The 19,197-nt window shown below is 30.6% G+C and overlaps 1 protein-coding gene across 2 annotated transcripts in view; it reads right to left on the bottom strand.

Moving 5' to 3' along the window:
* Window positions 1–19,197, bottom strand: part of LOC106692150 (protein PALS1) — a gene marked incomplete at its 3' end in the record, with an annotated part of 447,466 nt that overhangs the window by 48,672 nt on the left and 379,597 nt on the right. For both annotated transcript variants that reach the window (XM_067045121.1, XM_067045122.1), the window contains 1 exon segment: window positions 7,803–7,974. In XM_067045121.1, the coding sequence (XP_066901222.1) occupies window positions 7,803–7,974 (172 nt within the window).

Below are 19,197 nucleotides of genomic sequence, written 5' to 3'. Positions count from 1 at the left end.
AAATATTTGTATTGATTACGTCAGATAAAATGTAGGTAATTGACATACCAATGGACTGACATGATTTTCTGGTCTTACGTTTTAAATACATATATATATTTACTCTTCAGTATGAATAAAATATAAATATATTAGACTAGATCAGAATTCCTTATCCAATGGCTTAAAAATTGAAGGAAATCCGCCAAATTGGTTCAACATCCATTTAAGCCACAATATCTCAACTAAAGAAGTTTCCATTTAAATTGTAAAAAATAAAATGACTACGACAAAAAAGTTATTTCCAACGTCAACGTAAGCCCATCGATACGCATTTGCCACAAAATTAATTTAATGTTTCTCAAATTATATTTATTTCATTCGATATTTAAACAGAAAAGTCAAATTTTCATCAGATGATCTTTACAAAGTTTACAGTTTATTTAAGGTATAGGAAAATTGCAAACCAAGAAATCCCCTACACGCAGAGCCTCGGTTTCAAAAGTTTTTGGATATACGCTTCAACTTTCTAATCAAAAACCAACAAAGCTTCTTATTAAGTCACGAAAAAAAAAAATCATGTAGGTTATAGTATTAATTATACTGGCAGATGAGGCCAAAATGTTCATCATTGTTTCCTCTAAATAAAAAAAATATTTGTTCCCAATCTATTATTTTTAACTTCTTTTAAAATAGTTCTGTCCTTAGAGATCTATTATTCTTCAAGTCATCTTCATATCAAACTAATGATATTTACTATATTAATTTACAAAAAAAAAAAAAATGTTTTTTGAACTGACAAAAATTAAAAACCAATATTTCCCAAGATCTCAAGAAAAAAAAATTTTTTTTTTCTCTGCCTTTCAGTTAATATTTTCTTTTGGGAACTTTTTTCCACTGGAACACAGTTTTGTTTATAAACATCACATTTTCAGAAAAATCACGTTCTTTCACAAATTATTTAATTATTTAACAATATTATCTTACATCCAGTCAGACAATCTAGGTACATAAACTATCAATTTAGTACATAATTATATAGCTATGACGCATGTAGTGTTAGTATTATGATAACTAATATAGCAATAGCTAATCATAGTTGCTGACTAATTAATAATAAATATTATTTCAATTTGTTCTGGAATATATTATTGTAAATATTGGTTCGAGCAAAGAGGTAAATGTTAATTTAAAGGAAACATTAATTAGTTAATAATCATTTATACCTGGATCTTAAAAGAATAAAAGATAATATGACTACATATTATAAAGTCTGTACTAAAATAAATAATCACTATCGTTTTATGAAACTCAAAAGAGCATTAAAACCAACAAATCACAGACTAGTTGTCTACATCAACGCTTGGCAATGTTCCAGTGTGTATGTCAAGGTTATTATGTGTTACATTATTTATTTCTAATGGAATGTAAAAAAAAAGAAACATGAGTATCTATGTGCTACTAACAAATAAAAAGGATGGTTTTGAAGAGACCTATTGATAGTATAAACAATAGAATGTTGTAGAGAAACTACTGAGAAAAATTGCATTTGGCAAACCATCTCATATTCAGTTCACATAAAACAATATAAGAATAAAAAAAAATATATAAGAATTTCAGTCATTACATTGGGAAAATATAATATATTACACATTTATACGATCCTGAACAATAACCATCAAATTTTGTGAAAAAAAATTACATATTTTTCCTAAATTGTTCTTCTAAAGATTGCGGGATCCAAAAACGGCTTCCATTTTCTCTCATAAATTTTTTTGGCAAAATTTGTTTGAAAAAATACAAAAATAAATATTTTTATTATTATTAAGAATACTATAAACCAAAAACTACTTGGGAGTTTTTTTTTTTTTTTTTTTAAAGCAAACAGACTAGCAATATACATATCGCTTTGCTTGCCTAGTGACAAATCTGACAAAAATTATTTATTTGGTAAATGAGAATGGTGAGAAAATGGTTGGGGGTGTAGTCAGCGAAGAACAAATATAAGTATTCACTTATTTATTAGTGCCAACATTTCGGCCTAAATTTCAAACCTTCATCAGGGCTAAGAACAACCATAATGAATAATGGATAGAGGAATAAAGGAATTACAGAATGATTAGAAAATTAAAAAAATAACTTACATTATAGATACATAAATAGTGTTGAAAGAAAATGTATAGTCCGAGTATTATACGGAGATAAAGGCTATATGAGAAAATGTAATATTAAAACTAACAAAGAGGAAAACACAAAAAATAAAATATAAATGAAAATCTAGTAAGTAGATATATGTACAAGATTAAAATTAAAGTTATGAAAAAAGTGGGAAAGAAAATGTATATGTAAGTAATTAAATATGCAAGTAAAATAAAAGGATTAAATGGATTTTACTTAACTTGAATAAACAATTTTATGCGCGAAAAGATGTTATACCTAAGGATATAGCATGATATTAATGCAATTTAAATTGTATATGAGCATTAAATATTTCAAATAACCCATTGCCATTAGACGGCATGAATTTCCGGCTATCTCATTTGCATATCATTATAACTTGGACCATTACTGCAACATTATTTACGACAAAGCAATTCTCTGTAAATTAATTATAAGAGAAAATAATCGGATGAGGGTCCCTAAAGTTTTCTGTATTATTATTTTTTAATGACGGTTTCCAGTCTTTAGTTCAAAAATATGATACGGAAGACAGAAAAAACAATTTCGTTTATAACAATTTGTTGTGAAAATCAACTTTTTCATGTCCTAAGATAAACATTAATATGGTAGATAGAGTGCGTAAACTGAGATTCCATAATTTCTGCAGTTATAGTCGCAAATCAAAATTTTTACCGTGAAAAGCTATTATTTTGTTTTTACTTAAGATAGAAGCCACTAATATTGTTCACTTAAGAATTAATACAAGTTTTTTTCATAAAAAGTTAATTACAGGATAATTATAGAGATTTCATTTGTTATAATATATGTAAGATATAAAATATAAACCCATAAATATATTGCAGCATTAAATTCAATGAAGAATAAACTTTTTGAACAAGAAATTAATTATTTTTATGATTTATTCGGCTACATGTTACAAAACATTAAAAGAGTATAATAAGAATAAACACAGTAATAAAATCTTCTTTAATAAAATGCGGTAATAAAGTTACCGTAATAAAATTACGTTAGAATGAAAAAAATAATGTTTAGGAATAATTCTGAGGATAATTCCTAGAACATTAAAAACAGCAATGAATTAAAAACAATAAAATGTTATTTTTCAAAACATTAAAAAATAATGTTTAGGAATAATTCCTATATCTGAGTCCTTAAATATATTAAAAACAAGAAATAGGAAATCATTAAAAATTATTTGAATTAATTTAACCGTACTTCCTAACCATCAAAACCCTCTAGTATCTAACCATGCTTCCTCTTCAGTTCCTGACAATTCTCCGAGGCCCCTGAAAAGAAGATTGGCTCGAGACCTTCTAGTGTAAAAATATGATTAGAGTGATGATGGGAAGATTCTCTAAATGCCTGTATCACTCCATTTTGTTCTTACATCAAATTTACTCAGTGTGTTTTTAACTATGTAATTAAACATAATAAGGATCTAACGTCCGACATATGGATCTTAGAAAAAAGGTGGAACTTATATTCGGTTCTTTTTCAGTAACTCGGATTACTCAATACTTGATCCATCATTATAGTAAAATAATTGGTATTATAGTTTTCATTAAAAAATGACTATCTCATGGATCATTTTTATATACTTATAAAATACTATATCAATTTTTATGACTAAATATAATGACTTCTTCGGGGAAATATATTTTTTTCCAGAGCTACTATGAATCTTAGCTGGTTTGAAGGAGACACAATTTAACCTACTACGGATTATAATTTTTTTTTTTGTATCTTAAACAAAGTTCTAAAAATTTATTTAAAAATTAAAATGATTATCATGAGATGTAATGGACGAAGAACTAGTAGAAAAATAGAAAGTAGATTGTGGTATCAACGTCTGCTTACTGGAAAATAAGTTATGACGCTAACTACTTGATACGATAATTGAGGTCAGAATAGCTATTAGTTTCATGCATAACTAAATATTGTCAATCTCTGGTTGAGGTAGCCCTTGATTGAACTTTATCTTTTTCATATATTTATATATATTTGAATATAAAAATGGTATGGAAATATTGAATTAATGTGTTATAGTAAGACCAAACATTAGACGCAAGTTAACCTCTGCATATAACATACATATCTACATATCTAGAAAGTAAGGTTTTGACCTTAACATCCCATTCGTTGCAGATTTGACCCAAAACAGATATGCGTCTCTTCATTCCAAACTTCTTAACCATCGTAACCCATTAATTCTTAATCTTTCATCCTTAACAATCCCTGATAATCCCCCGAGGCGTCTGAAAAGAAGATGGCCACGGGACCTTCTAATTTAAATTAATGTTTACCACCAATGGGTGGTTCCTTTCCAAGATTTTCAAGTGTATATGAAACATACTACATATTTACCTATTGTATTATTTTATACAGTTGTAAATTACATTAAATAAATAATTTTTTTAAAAAAATACAAATTTCTCATTTTTTTTTTCAATGATACAAGATTTCTAATAATAGATTATAATACACTAAGAGTTGCCCAATCTAGCACTGTTTCTCCTTACGCATGTATATTTGTATTGAGGTAAGAGCCGTGATAGATGAGGGCCTTAAGACGGATCATTTATAAAGGGATCCATTGAGGGGACCGATGACAGTTAGCACTCGCTCCCTAATGCCTGAGCACCGCACCACTTTCCATCAAAATGTCATAGCCTCCATGACAAAGAGAAAGCATTTCCTTCTTAACTTGTGTGGGGGGAGAAAGTTAATGATTAAAAGACTGATGAAAAAGTATGGGCTTTTGTGGAGGTCGTGTTCCAAGCGATTTCTACAAAAATACGAGGTTTCGCAAAAACTTTTTAAAGATTAACGCCACTTTTGGCACATGAAATAGAACTTCATAACAATAAATCAACGTTAAAGATTAATTTTCAATAACACAATATTTTTTTTCCTAATAAATGGATATATTTCATAACTTTATAAGTATCTAATTAAAATTATCCTAAGCCATCATGTTTATTGATTATGATTGACAATGTTATCAGTTATTTCCACAAAACACAAATTACCCCTATTCTAAATTACAGCAATAGGGAAGTGAAAATCGTTGAAAAGTTGTTCTAATGTTTTTGTTAATAATTAATAAACCTTACATTTTGACATCTTTAATTTTTTAAAAAAAAGGAAAAACATACATTAAATATGTTAAGGAATATACATATAGTAAACTTAAATATTAAGTGAATATCAGTAATTAGTCTATTATTTGAAATACATTTAATGACTTTATTATCAATTACAAGCATATGAGCAACGATGGAGCTTTCAATTTATAGTCTCCAAATGCATTAGCCAAACGCAACTTTATAAATTCCTTCCATTAAAGAATACATACATATTTTAAATCTAGTTTAAGCAAACATCGGTTTAACCGAAGGTGTTCTTTTTTGTTTTTGCATAATTTAAGAAATTAATGAAATGAAATGAAAAACTTATTTTATTCTGGGACATATGTCTCCTAAGAATAGATACATGGTTCATGTAGAAAGATTTTATCTGGCAAGTATTTAAAATTTTTCAGATAGTAGAATGAAATTACATTGGTATATTGGCTTTACTACTGTTTATAATGTTAATCAATATATGCCTATTTATTTGATTACAATGATGTGGAGGTTTGGTTATACAATAAATGGAGGAATAGGTGTTGTTTAAAGGAAAGAATGGATGAGAACTGGCGAATGGAGATGAGAAGAGAATTCCAGCAGGTTGCACGTATAACGAAGGATTTGCTGAAGAAGGCGGTTCTATAGGAGGGCATATATAAATCAGTCGGTTGGTATTTGGTGTTTAATGGGTGGATAGATAAACGAAGAGTGAGGAGATCTAGGATATAGGTAGATTTTTTGATTTTAAGAACTTGGAATAGGAAAACACCAAGGAGGTATTGCCTTCGAGAGGTTGGATAGAGCCACTTCAACTCGGCACACCAGCCGGAGACTTGAGAGCGCCTAGGGGACCCAAAGATAAATCTTACAAAGCAATTCATGAGTCTCTTCAGTCTCGACTCTAGTCCTGCAGATAGCCCTCCATACACCAAGGATCCGTAGTCGAAGTAGGGGAAGATGAAAGAGGATACTAGGAGCTGACGGGTGTTCTGAGGAATGGAATTACGGAATGGTGTTAAGAAATTTGGGCCAGTGTACAAATCTGCACCGGTTTCCTACCCCTAATATTCTATCTACCTCCTCAATCTATTGGAAGGCCAGTGGACTATGGCTTCAAATACTAACTGATAAGATAGACTTCAGAGTACTCTTAAAAACACCTCAAGACCTAGAAGGTGGTGTAAACTCCTACATCACTTTGATCCAGTAAGTAGACTGGACTGATTCTTCCCCTCATCTTTTCCCGAAATGGCGCAAGATACATCATTTGCTCCAAGAACTATCAGACCTTATTCATTGCAGGAATTTATTCGTAATGAGCCAGGTAGTCCGACGATAGGAAATATTACAACCTATGTTCGAAACCAGCTAAAAGGAACTTGACCAAAGTAAAAAAACAAAAATTTTAGATAATAGCACAACGTGACGATGGTTCCTGGCCTGCACCTGATGGAAATCTAGCAGAATATGCAAAACATTAATCCAATACGTTAATTACCCAACTCGATTTTACTCATAGGTGACCTAAATGATCCTTGCATTCTGAAGTTGTCAACCCCTCTTAGGTCCTATTACTTATAAATAAGTAAAAAAAAACCCAAAATCCTTAGCATTTGATCTCGATTCCCTGATCTTTCGCCAATATCCAAAAAAAAAAAAACTCTAATCTTCCTTGCCTACATTTAACAGAGGCAAGGGGAAAAATCTTGGACGGGACCCTTTCTTCTCCGTCATTGTGAGGTAGGTAGGGGGGATTACATAGGCATCCTAAAATCTTTATCTTTGTTTCATTATCTAATTATTGTTATTTCAAATACTTTTTTAAATTTTCGGGCAATAGGCTCGGGGTAAGTATTATTTGCCCCTCTTTTCTAACTCATTTGCTCAGAACAAACCCCACAAATGATCACCCAGTACTTCTTAAAATATTAATAAACATTTTTATGTTTTTCCTAACTTAACGATGTGGTGAGGAGATAAGTTTTGAGGTTTGAGCGACATTCAGGATTCTGAATCAAGGTAGAGAATAATGGCATGGTAATATAGATGAGGGGTAGGTAGACTTAAGTAGTTTTTCACTGCCCATATGTTCAAATGAGATTGTGAACCCGTAATCTTTCTGATTTGAAATTTAATTCAACTTCACGTTCTTTCTTTCATCTTTATCATGTAGAAATGAATTTAAGAAGTAAAGCATAAGTAGAGGCAGTTCTTCCTCATTTTCATTTGTCGCAACCACAGCTTACATTTATCCTTATTACCCAACCACACGTCAGTCTGTGGTTAATCGCTCAAGGTAATGGCTATATGTGGAAGTACATTCCTAGTGGGGATGAACAAGAGGAAACGAGTCTGGTCAGAGTGTAAAAGCAATGTGGTGTTCATTTGTATTTAATGTAATATCAGTTAGAGATTAGGAACGAATATATAATGGATTGTATGTATATATGGAACTACTATATGTATACTAGGTTATATTTCTGGAGATAAATACTAAATAAAGAATGGACTGACCTATTGGCCTGTGCAAGGGCTCTATGGAGGGTTCCTCTGGAGTGAAGGCATCGTTGACGAGGCCCGGCCTGGATTCCAGGGCCTGGAGCCTCCTGGAGCCCCGCAGCGACCTCTGAGCCACTTCCGCCGCCGCCGCCCGCTCTTCATCCTCCTTCCGTTTCCGCAGCTGCTCCTAAACACAATACAACAATGTTAATTTCGTTTGTAATTATACTAATGGCACTTATTACATGGCATTCTATACAATTGTCGGGCGGTATAGATAGCGTTTCAATGTGGAAGCGAATCCCTTTACTGCTTTTCAATCCTAGTTTGAACTGTACAAAAATATGAAATGAAATAAACAAATTTATTTAAAAACTATTGCAAATAATAAAATGAAATAATGCAATCATACAAGAGGTTATTTAAATAACTAAAAATATACCGTGAATTAAAAAAAAATCTCATAAGAATTTAAGACATCACTCATATAATTAAAAAAATCTATCAATATATATATACATGTAAATTATAACAAAACAAAATTGGTATTCAAAACAGTGTAATAGAAAAAGGAAAACAATTAATACAAGGTTAATTAATTAATTAATAAAACATTACAAAATAATTTGTATGCAGACTCATACAAGATACGAAATAAATTTTATAGTTAACAACGAAATAATAGATTTTGACTCGTAGGGATTACAAAGAAAAGGGACAGAGAGAACAAATATACATATATATAATAATAAAAAAGTAAATATAAACTATAAAATAGCAACTGCGGTAATTTAGTTTTTGATATTTATCATGAATGAGTGAAAAATTACACTTGTTACAAGTTAAGAGTAAGTGGAATGAAGGATTGCTCAAACGTATAATTATATGAAACAGTATGGATATCATGGAGACGTAAGGAATATAAGTATAAATAAATCAATGAAATATGGAAGCCTAAAAATCATGGAGAAGCATGTATTTTTTTAAAACACTTTTTTTGGACTTGAATTGATCACTTTCATTTGATGGAGTAACTTACAGTTTTAAAAATAGTCGTGAACAAACTCTATACGGAAGGAATAGATAAGAAAGTAAAATCATATAGGAAACCGTGCTGCGAATTGAAAACACCAAGGAATTCCCAATCTTAAATCATGGTTCTTTAAAAAAATTCAAAGGACCTTTTCATATCACTAACATTGCTTATTCGATAACTATTTTGCCATCCGTGATACATAGAATTATAAAAAATCAATTAAATATTATTTCATAACAATATAAAATAGCAAATAAAATATTAGGCTATGCATTTTCAACGTTTAGGGTTGTTTTCTTAAAAGTAGGTTCTTAGATGGATCCTTTAAAAATACTTGAGTACCACTGCTTTAAATACTGATCCACCAAAAAAAAATTTGTATTTGGCATATTCCGTAGCTTGTACCGCAGACTGTGGTTACTTTTTGAAAAATATAATGGCTTTAGGATCGTCTGTAAAGAAAGAAACCCCTGTTTTTGAAAATATTTTTGGAATACGTCCATTTCAGAATAAAACCAATATTTTTTGTCATATATGCCACGATTCTACTACTTTTCGTAGTTCTAATACCCTTCCGGCCTTCAAATCCCGTATCTTCGACTACCTTTTGTTCACCCGATTCCGGAAGAATAACAATTAAAAGTTTCAAATAAGGTTTATATATTTTCTGTATTAAACCTTTCAGATTTTTTTTTTTATACTTGTACATATGTATATTGGCAGAAATTGAACCTTTTCATTTATTATTTTTATTTTACTTGTATTTGACTTTTTATCATTTTTTCCCGAAGTTAGTCACCATGTGTTTTATGATATGACATATGGTTTTATTTAATTTATTCTAACCTTATTGTATATATTCTGTTAATTATTGTTGTCCATTTCTATCGTTTTAAAATTTCAATTTTATTTTGAATTTTGCTCTAAGGATCTAAAGTCTAATTTTGGCACCAATATCATTATTCTGAAGGGATCGATCCCAGAATAAATAAATAATATTATTAGTATTCAAGGAAAACAGTAATATTTACATTTATTAACGATGAATAGAATATATAATTACATCTGCACTGTTCTGTTGTTTTGTTGTTTAATTCTTGCTATCTATTGTATTAAATAATTAGTTGCCTTCTCTAACCACGTTTTCTAATGGCATCATTTTAGATATTTTATTTTATACTCATATTACACACTTATAGTATGCGATGGAGTATATGCATTTTTTAAATAAAATCCTCCTGTTTAGGGTTACAATGCAAGGAGAAAAAATAGAAAATCTTCCAAAATGGAAAATTTCCATTATTATTTTTAAAAAATCTTTCAGATTATATAGTCTGGAATCTATGGGCTGATTTCACTTGGTATACCTAATAACTTCTGTAAACGGACGATTGAAATGGGCAACTTTTTTAATTAGTACCTGACGACCCTCAGAGGAACTTTCCAGATATGCCGATATGGGTCGCTCATGATTTCAGGAATTCCCAGAAGTTTGCTCATTTGTGACGTCAGTCGTCTCGTAAACGGACATTCACTTTGAAATTAGTCAAATAGAAAGAAAGAAATCAGTTATAGATACGTCTACTGTCATCGCAGGATTAATTAGTTATATGTAACTATCTATAAAATCATAATTAACATATTTATATAGTTTAGTAATATATAATAAATCTTGGTTCTTCATTCAATTTTTGCAGTCATTAAGTAAAGTAAGTAAACTAAATTATTTTATAAAACAAAATGTCGCGATATCAACATAAATATTTGAATTGAACAAAATTCATTATTCTCAATGTATAAGTGAGGTACAATAAAAAAATTGAATTTTTTAAAAAAAAACTAAAATGGTAAACTAAATAATAGAATTTTAACTATAATCAGGAATTGAAAATGTTGTAAACAAAAATTTAAAAAAAAAATTCAATTATTGAATTGGTTTTCAAAATTGGTGCAGATTTAAATTGTAATAAATTTTACCGTTTTGTAGTTAAATTTGAAAGGTTACTCATTGTTTGTTGAGTGAAGTGCAAAAATTATATTCCATACTTAAATTCTTTTGGCATACTTTCTATGTTGCTTTCTATTTAATTTATTATATTAGATTGAGATCTCATCCTATTTAGTCCAAATATTTAAATTAAACTACATAAATTTCTGTCTTAATTATTAAACTTTGCACTAATATATGTAAAACAAAGAGTTCACAAGAACTCTGATTCAGATTCGAAACGTTATTATTTACGAATAGTTTTTAATTAAAAAAATGTAAATGTCGAAAATAGTTTTTCACTACACCTAACTAAATAATATAGAAATTCTTCCAGTCATTTGAAACTAAATTATAAGATAAAATTTATCTAATGTGATTATTATTACATATATATTATCCAAGGAAAAAAGTTTCTTATAATTAATGTATATTATTAATAATGGAATATTTGTAAAATAATTTTCAATCAGGTTATTTTGCCACAATTAATTTATTTTCAAAATAAACTATGTAAGCAAATATTTTTCAATTGTTTAATTAAAATTGTGTTAAATCGTTTTTTATTTCCAAGGCAAATTCTGGCCAAGCAAGAGTTATTTATTTTTTACATTTTAATATTTTAATGAATTAAATCGGAGCTGCAACATCCAACTTTAGATTTTTAATTTTTTTTCTATTCTAAGAGTTCCCTAAACTTAGTGTATGTTTAAAGGTATCTTTTCGTGTCAATAATATTTTATGGAGTGATGCAATATTAATTTATATAATTATAGATAAACAAGAATTCACAAATCTGAAACAAGAAATAATAAATCTGAATTATAAAAAAACAAGAAAAACTTTGCTGAGGTTGGTATTCCAGAAAAATGTTTTATTTAAAACAATATTATTTTAACTATAAAACATAGTTTCAGTTTTCGGTTGATTTAACGGTAGATCAAAGTTAAAAGTGTCCTGAGCAAGCAAATAAAATAAAATAATTTAAGAAGCAATGTTTTATGTTTATGGAGAAACATATACACCTAATCAGCTACCGATTGTGCTGGGTTACGAAAGCAATTATGTTTTGAAAGTAGGACGTAATCCAAAAAAGGTTGCGGAATCGAGTCCCAGACCTTGTGCCATGAGACGACTACATGTTCATTTGCTCTTCAAAATACTATCGATTTTTTTTCGATCTTAGGTGAGGCTAAGAAAGCAAAAGTGACATAAAACAACGCAGGCTACCAATAAATTTTATTTCAACTAAAACATAACTATTTGGATAGGCCATCTGTATCTACTTACCGTAATAATTGAATTAAACACAGAACTACGTTTGCAAATGCATCACAAACACCCATTGTGTGCACTGTATGAACAAAAACAAAAATAAATATTGGAAACAGTTCGTCGGACATCTTTACACTGATAGCCTCATATTTAATTTTTTGATTTATATTTTTAACAATATATTTAACAAATCTTAAAACACAATTTTGTTTGTAATAATAAATAGAACATTGAGGATTTAAAAAAATTAAATCTGTACCACTACAACCCATGAAGGGTCAGGGGTTCAGTAATATGTAAGGGAGAACTGTTACTAGACCAACGGTTATGCAAGGAGGTGATTTGGTCAGAATCACGCTCGACCGCCAGATTTTTACCCAATTTAGGAGACTGGGTGGACCCCAGGAGGGCTCCAGAACCCACAAGAGTTGACTCACGGCTATAGCGTAACAGAAAGCAATTTTCTACCCAGCCGGATTCGAACTCGGGTCCTTGGAGTTAGTAGCCACGGGCCTTACCCCGCGGCTACCCACACTCTCTCGAGGTTTTTAAGGATTTGAAATTATAATTTAGAGGTTTTTCGGAGCCTCAAAGTTCAACTCAACATGTCCAAACAGAAAGTCTCAGTTTATAGCTTTTGTGAAATTAATGTTGAATATATATTCAACGACCAGTAGCTTCTTATATTTTTTAAAAGTTATTTATTGAAATACACAACTGTATAAAATGAAAATATATTTTTGGGGAGAATCTCATAAGTAGAACTGTAATGACATTTCTATACTAAAAGGTCTCGAAGCCATCTTCTTTGCAGGCGCCTAGGTTTATCAGAAATTTAAGGGAAAGCCAGTAAGAAAAAAGTGGGTTTAAGTGGTTAGGGAGTTTATCATGGAAGGATTGAAATCTCATTCTGGACAGATTAGTAACATATGAAACACTGAGGTCACAACGGATGATTTTATTTGTGACAAAGTGAGGAATACTGATTTTACAAAAGATTTTGGATTATAAGGATTGATTACGAGGGGAATTCGATGATTTTAGTGGAGTCCTAAAGCTCTTATCAGGTCATGTAAATGAGTCTTTTGTAATTGACTGGAAGTTTAGACCGTCTGTAAAGTAAATATTTTTATAATTTAAAAACAAAATCCGGTAAAAAATTAGAAATTAGTTGTTTTCAACGGTTATGCCATGTTTCATGACTTCGATTGTTTTCAACTGAGAGAAATTTTCTGTAAACCCAGAATTTCATTTTTTTTTTTTATTTTTTTTTTTTATAGTTAATCATATTGATTTAATAAAATCTATGCGAAATTCCTCAATAGAAGGATGCACAGGAAGACAATGGTGCTCAAGTAACATTAATCGGATCGTGCAGAAGCAACGTGAAATTATATGATTCATCATTAGTGATTATTTTTTATGGAATTCGAAAGTACCGACAGCATGACGATTAAATAAATCTTAAATTTTCATGGCAATGAAGATATCTAGTGGCACGGTTGATATCATCGTGGAGGTTTCACGCCAGAAATAGCATTGACGCATCAAGGACGCTTACAACACAACTACATTAGACATTATAAATTTACAATACATAAACCGATAAATTCTCAGCAGTTTGTGTATCTGTAGTGGGTTTTTATTCAACTACTTTCCGATATAGGTCTGCCTGGCCGAGACGGAGTACAGAGGAAAGAAATAAGAGGACTTTGCCAAGGTCTCGGGTGAATAGTTTTTGATAATTACAGAATAGGCCACGCCTAGGCAGCATCGCTATTATCCCACTGTAGGAGGCATTGAGGCTTGTCTCACTAAGGAAATACATTACATTTAACATCCTACATAAATTTAACAAACCATATATTCATGTATAAATCAATTATTATTTAATTACTGTTAAAAAAAAATTAACAAAATGTAATCAAAACAATCACGTTTACGGACAAAATATATTTCGATGTTTTTCTATTTTGAAAATTAAATTAGAATTTAAATTTAAAGATGAATTTAAATAAATTTATTACATGGATCTATGAAATTGATAATATTTTCACGAAATTAAAAATTCATTTCTTTTCTTGGAAAAAAAAAAGGAGAGTATAAAAATGTGTAGGTATGTGAGGCGTTCGATCGTAAACAAAGATAATTAATTTATAATCTTAATTTTTTCTTGAGACTGGTAACTTTTTAATAATTAATTTTTTCCATTATAGTCTCAAAAGTCCGACGTTTCGGCCAATCCGGCCATCTTCAGGGACAATCTACTACAAAACAGTTTCTATTACATGTATGATCCTACGAACAATTCAATTACTTGAACTGGGTGAAGGAAGGTTACAAGCATTGTTGTGATAAAAGTTTAAGAAATAGTGTCTGCTGATGAATGATTTTGACTTGGTTTTAAGTGATATTTGACTAATTAGGTAATTAAACATATGTGGGATATACTAATTAACAAAAAACAAAAAAAAATATCTTTTACCTAATGTTTTTAATGTCTCATAGATATAAGACATTAACAGGCAGAATAGCCTGCATGAAGTTAGAGTTGTTTAAATTATATGGTTTCAAAGTTGTATTAAGGTAAGGTAAATTATAAATAATAATGTTAAGTAATTGAGTTGTTTGTGGGATCATACATGTAATAGAAACTGTTTTGTAGTAGATTGTCCCTGAAGATGGCCGGATTGGCCGAAACGTCGGACTTGTAAGAGGAATAAAAGGTTTTGAGACTATAATGGATAAGATTTGAATTATTTATTATAAAGATAATTAAGTTCTTGGTATTACCGGCTTTATTAAGGCTGATTTCATAAATATAAATACTTTTTAAAATAAAATTATTTTTATCGATTTTAAAGTTATCTTGCGGTAGACTATTAACTTCTTTCACGAAACTAAACTGCCAGTGAAACAGTAAAATACCTGGTAATTCACCTAGATCGCCGCCTTACCCGGAATCACCATATTAACATTACACTAACTCAAACCTACGCAAGGTTAGCAATGCTATATCCTATCTTAAATAGAAATTCCAAATTAAAACCAACAACAACTGTTCTTATATTTAAAACAATTCGAAGCCCACTGCTGATGTACGGCTGTGAAGTCTGGGGAGCGGCATCCTTTACGAAAAGGAAAAAATTACAATCTTTTCAAATGAAGTTCTGAGAATCGCAGTGGATATGGTTGAAATCGCTCCTTGGTTACATCAAAAAACGGTTCATGAAGTTCCACTCCTAGTTGCCGACAGTTAAAGGAGCAGTGACCTACAACTTGGGAAACCCAACCTCTACCCGTTGACTGAAGCACAGGCAACTGCAGAACATTCTGTTATAAATTCTATATTTATTAATTTTATTATACACACTACTTCTATTTTACTTATTATTATTATTTCTCTCGTATTTTTTTCAAATTAACTGTTTTTTTTTATCATTAGAGGGCAATTGTTTGTTTTGTTAGGTATAAGAATGTCGTAATTTTTTGTTATTAATTTTACTTTTCTCTTTTATTAAGAACCATTATTTTTATCCATTTATTTTCTTTTAATTATATCATTGTATATATTTAGGGATGTCTTTTGTATGAGACTATACCTATCCCATAATCAATTGGTGAAAAAAAATAAATTGTTATGGTTATATCAACCATGTAAGGTCGAAGTTACAGGTCGATCTGATATAAAATAAAATAGCTTATAAACATTGCAAATGTGGACAAATAAGGGTTTTAAGATGTCTTATTGCAAACATCTGACAAGGGGGAAAATCAGATTTCTTGGAATTTCAAATGGGAGATCATAGTACGCATTGCCGTTGTACAAGCCAATGCTTCCCAAGTACTCCCCAAGTAGAGTTGTTCATTTTTTATATGTATTTCTTGAAAGTCTTATTATTTTATGGATGAATTAATTCAAGTATTTATATGAATATATGAATAATTAGAGATACACACCTAACTCAGTATTACGCCGAGCTGAAGTGGCTCTATCCATCCTTCCGATGCCAGTATTTCCTAGCTTCCTTTCTATTCCTAATAATTAGTACTCAACGCCCCTGCTACATCCTAGAAAACCTGCGATTCAAATTCTCAGTTGAATCCCGTACTATTCCCGTATATCTGACATCTAAGCTCCCCCTCACTGAACTGCTGTTCGATAAATCATTTTTTACCCGAGTTGCATATCACTGGAACTCCATTCCTTGTAACATCCGTCATGTACCAACCCTTCCCTCGTTTAAAACTCTTCTATTTAACTACCTTTTACTTCACCAATCTAATCCAATATTTTAATAGTACAGATATTTTGTAACTAGCTTTTTGCTTTGTTTTTTATGAATTTAGTCAATTAGTTAATTTATTTATTTTTCTTCTCTGTATTAAAAATTATTTATATACAATTTTAATATATGTTAAGTGTGGTTAGCCACACTGTTTTTTTGGCCAACATATATTATTGTAACATTTAAATTACCTTTGTAATTGTTCTAAAGGGACCTAGTCCCAGAAAAATAAACTATTTTTCATTTCTTTTCAATAATTAGAGAAATTAAACTTTATATAAACATTCTTTTCAATTAATGGCTATAAGTATTATGATTACTTGCATATATTAATGCCTTAACAATAACATAACAAACACATTGAATGCTAAGAGGCAATTTACTGTGAGGCCGGCCGAAGAATGGGAGGTAGGGCTGCTATGTGTGGAATTTGAATTAAATTTATTAACCCTCCCGAGCTAAAGGCTAATAACTTGAACTTGAAATTATCGATATATTGTGATTATATTAATAATTACATATAAATTTATATTAAAGTAAGTAATTAAAAAATGGAGAAATCGACAATAATAAAATTAATAGTACTTATATAACAATATATGAAAATGAGACTCATAATTTATGAAATAATTAAAAGATCATACTATAGATTTAAGTACATTAAAACGTCTTGTGGGGTTTAAAAATATATACAAGATTAAAAATGTTTATACAGGTGGTTGTTGAAACAAACCTTTATCATGACGCTTCATGAGACTTTGCATGTAAATAGGGTGGACAATTATAAAAACGAAACGAATTAAACAGTTAGAAAATTATTACAAAATCAAATCAAAACGAAAATCAAATCAAAACGAGAGGGGAGTGGAAACGGAGGAACGGAGTGAACATGTTTAGTGGGACACCTAGTATAATTCGAATTCTTCAATAACAAAATTTCGTTTCGTTTCCTTCAAAACTTAAATACCTCATTAAATAGGAGAAATACAGTAATAAATAAAAGGTAGATATAAATTGTATGGAAATAATAAATATTATTTTTTCGAATCCAAAATGATGATAACTCCAAGATAATTTTAGGGAGAATTATTTTTTCTATTTAAGTCGATTAAAAAAACTAAATTCATCATTAACATAGAATTTTATGGGCATTGGTAGAGCTTTCCTTGTGGACCTAACCTATCGATTAACAAAGGTACCTTAGATATTCTGATATCATTATCAAAAGGTTGACTAACGTGACCGGCGTAAATTAGGAAGACACTACGAACCAATTGTGTCGCTTAACGCTAGATTGACGCTTACTAATCTATGAGATACCGAACAGTAAGAAAGTTGGTCAATATTTTGACTGAATTAAAAATTTTCTAGGAAACCATTAGTATCACTGCTCAGTAGATCAATCTGAACGTCCGTTTTAGGTTTTACTGTCATTCTCTGACTGTATAAGGATTCCTTTAAAGATCAGCGTAAATTAATGTTCCGGCTATATAGCGAGGGACCTCTGAGAAGAGATAATTGCAAAGAAAAGAGCCAAAGAAGTACTGCAGATGAAAGGAGGTTAACAGCAATTTCGACTGATAACTTCGAAACACCTCTTTCACTTATAAAAATATTACAGCAATTCGAAACATCCAAAAGGTGATATAAAAAAATTGTGCATAACTCGATTTTTTTTTAGTTTGTACCATTTTAATTGAATAAATAGAGGAGAATAGAGATGAAAAACATACATTTAAAATACAAATGAATAGTATTGTTGTAGAAAGTAATGGATTTCAGCATAAAAGAAAGTTTTGGCGCTCATCAAGGGAATGGTGAGACAAAGATTCAGGTCATACCATCCCACGCATAATCCTCAATGCCATCTGGATTAGGCGTTCCTTATCACACAGTATCTGTCCCCCTTGGTAGGTATTGGTCAACGCCACTGACATCAAATAATACAACATACTTAGAATACATAGTATTCAGAAAATCTTCCAGTCGTATGCTTTAACTACTTAAAATGGCAAACTTCAACTTAACGGTTTAGAGCATGTTCGAGATATTTACGAACATTTTAGTTCCTTCACAAGAATATTGGTACCGCTAATATCATCGCTGTATCATTGGTTCGCTAACTCGTGTGCCTCAAGACGACCAGGTTGGATTTCCTTATCGAACTCAGTTGATCACTGAAATTACCTACCGACCAAACACTTACTCGGAAGGGTTCTTATTGTAACAACAGGACAAACGCTACATCCAAAGTTCAAGCGGAAAGAAAGAAATGGGAGAGCCTAATAAAGATAGACGAATCCACGGCAATCTTATCAGAGCTGAGGGAATGGCTTCTTTTCGCCTAGTAACAGGACATGATCTGCTCCAAAAAAGCCTCCATCGAATAGGCATCGTAGATTCATCGATATGTCCTCTATGGAACATGGGAGACATGGATAGAGACCATCTTTCGACGTGTATTGGTCTAGAAGATGTTGAGTAGGATGCGGACCAACTAAGGGCAAAAATAAATTTATACTGGACTGCGAGAGGGAAAATACCGTAATAGCCTTACTTCCTGTGGCGTAGAAAAAAAGTTTCTCCACAAAATTATAAATGTTGATTGAAAATCCGTAATCTGCAATCCTACACCTTTTGAAAAGATCGGGGGGACGAATCCATTAAAGGTGGTATCCATTTGTGGTACCAATAGAATGGTACCATGCCTAAGCCTCCAATTACCTTTTTAGAAACATTTCCTACTCTCTTCCATTCGGATTACCAATCACAATAGACTAACTGAAAATGCATTACGCCATGAAGCAAACATAAAGATAACAA

This window comes from Halyomorpha halys, unplaced genomic scaffold, assembly GCF_000696795.3.
Source record: "Halyomorpha halys isolate HHAL.00 unplaced genomic scaffold, Hhal_1.1 Scaffold456.1, whole genome shotgun sequence".
In the NCBI taxonomy this organism is placed as follows: Eukaryota; Metazoa; Arthropoda; class Insecta; order Hemiptera; family Pentatomidae; genus Halyomorpha; species Halyomorpha halys.
The sequence above is the reverse complement of the archived record's forward strand: the minus strand, read 5'-3'. Positions and strand labels throughout refer to the sequence as shown.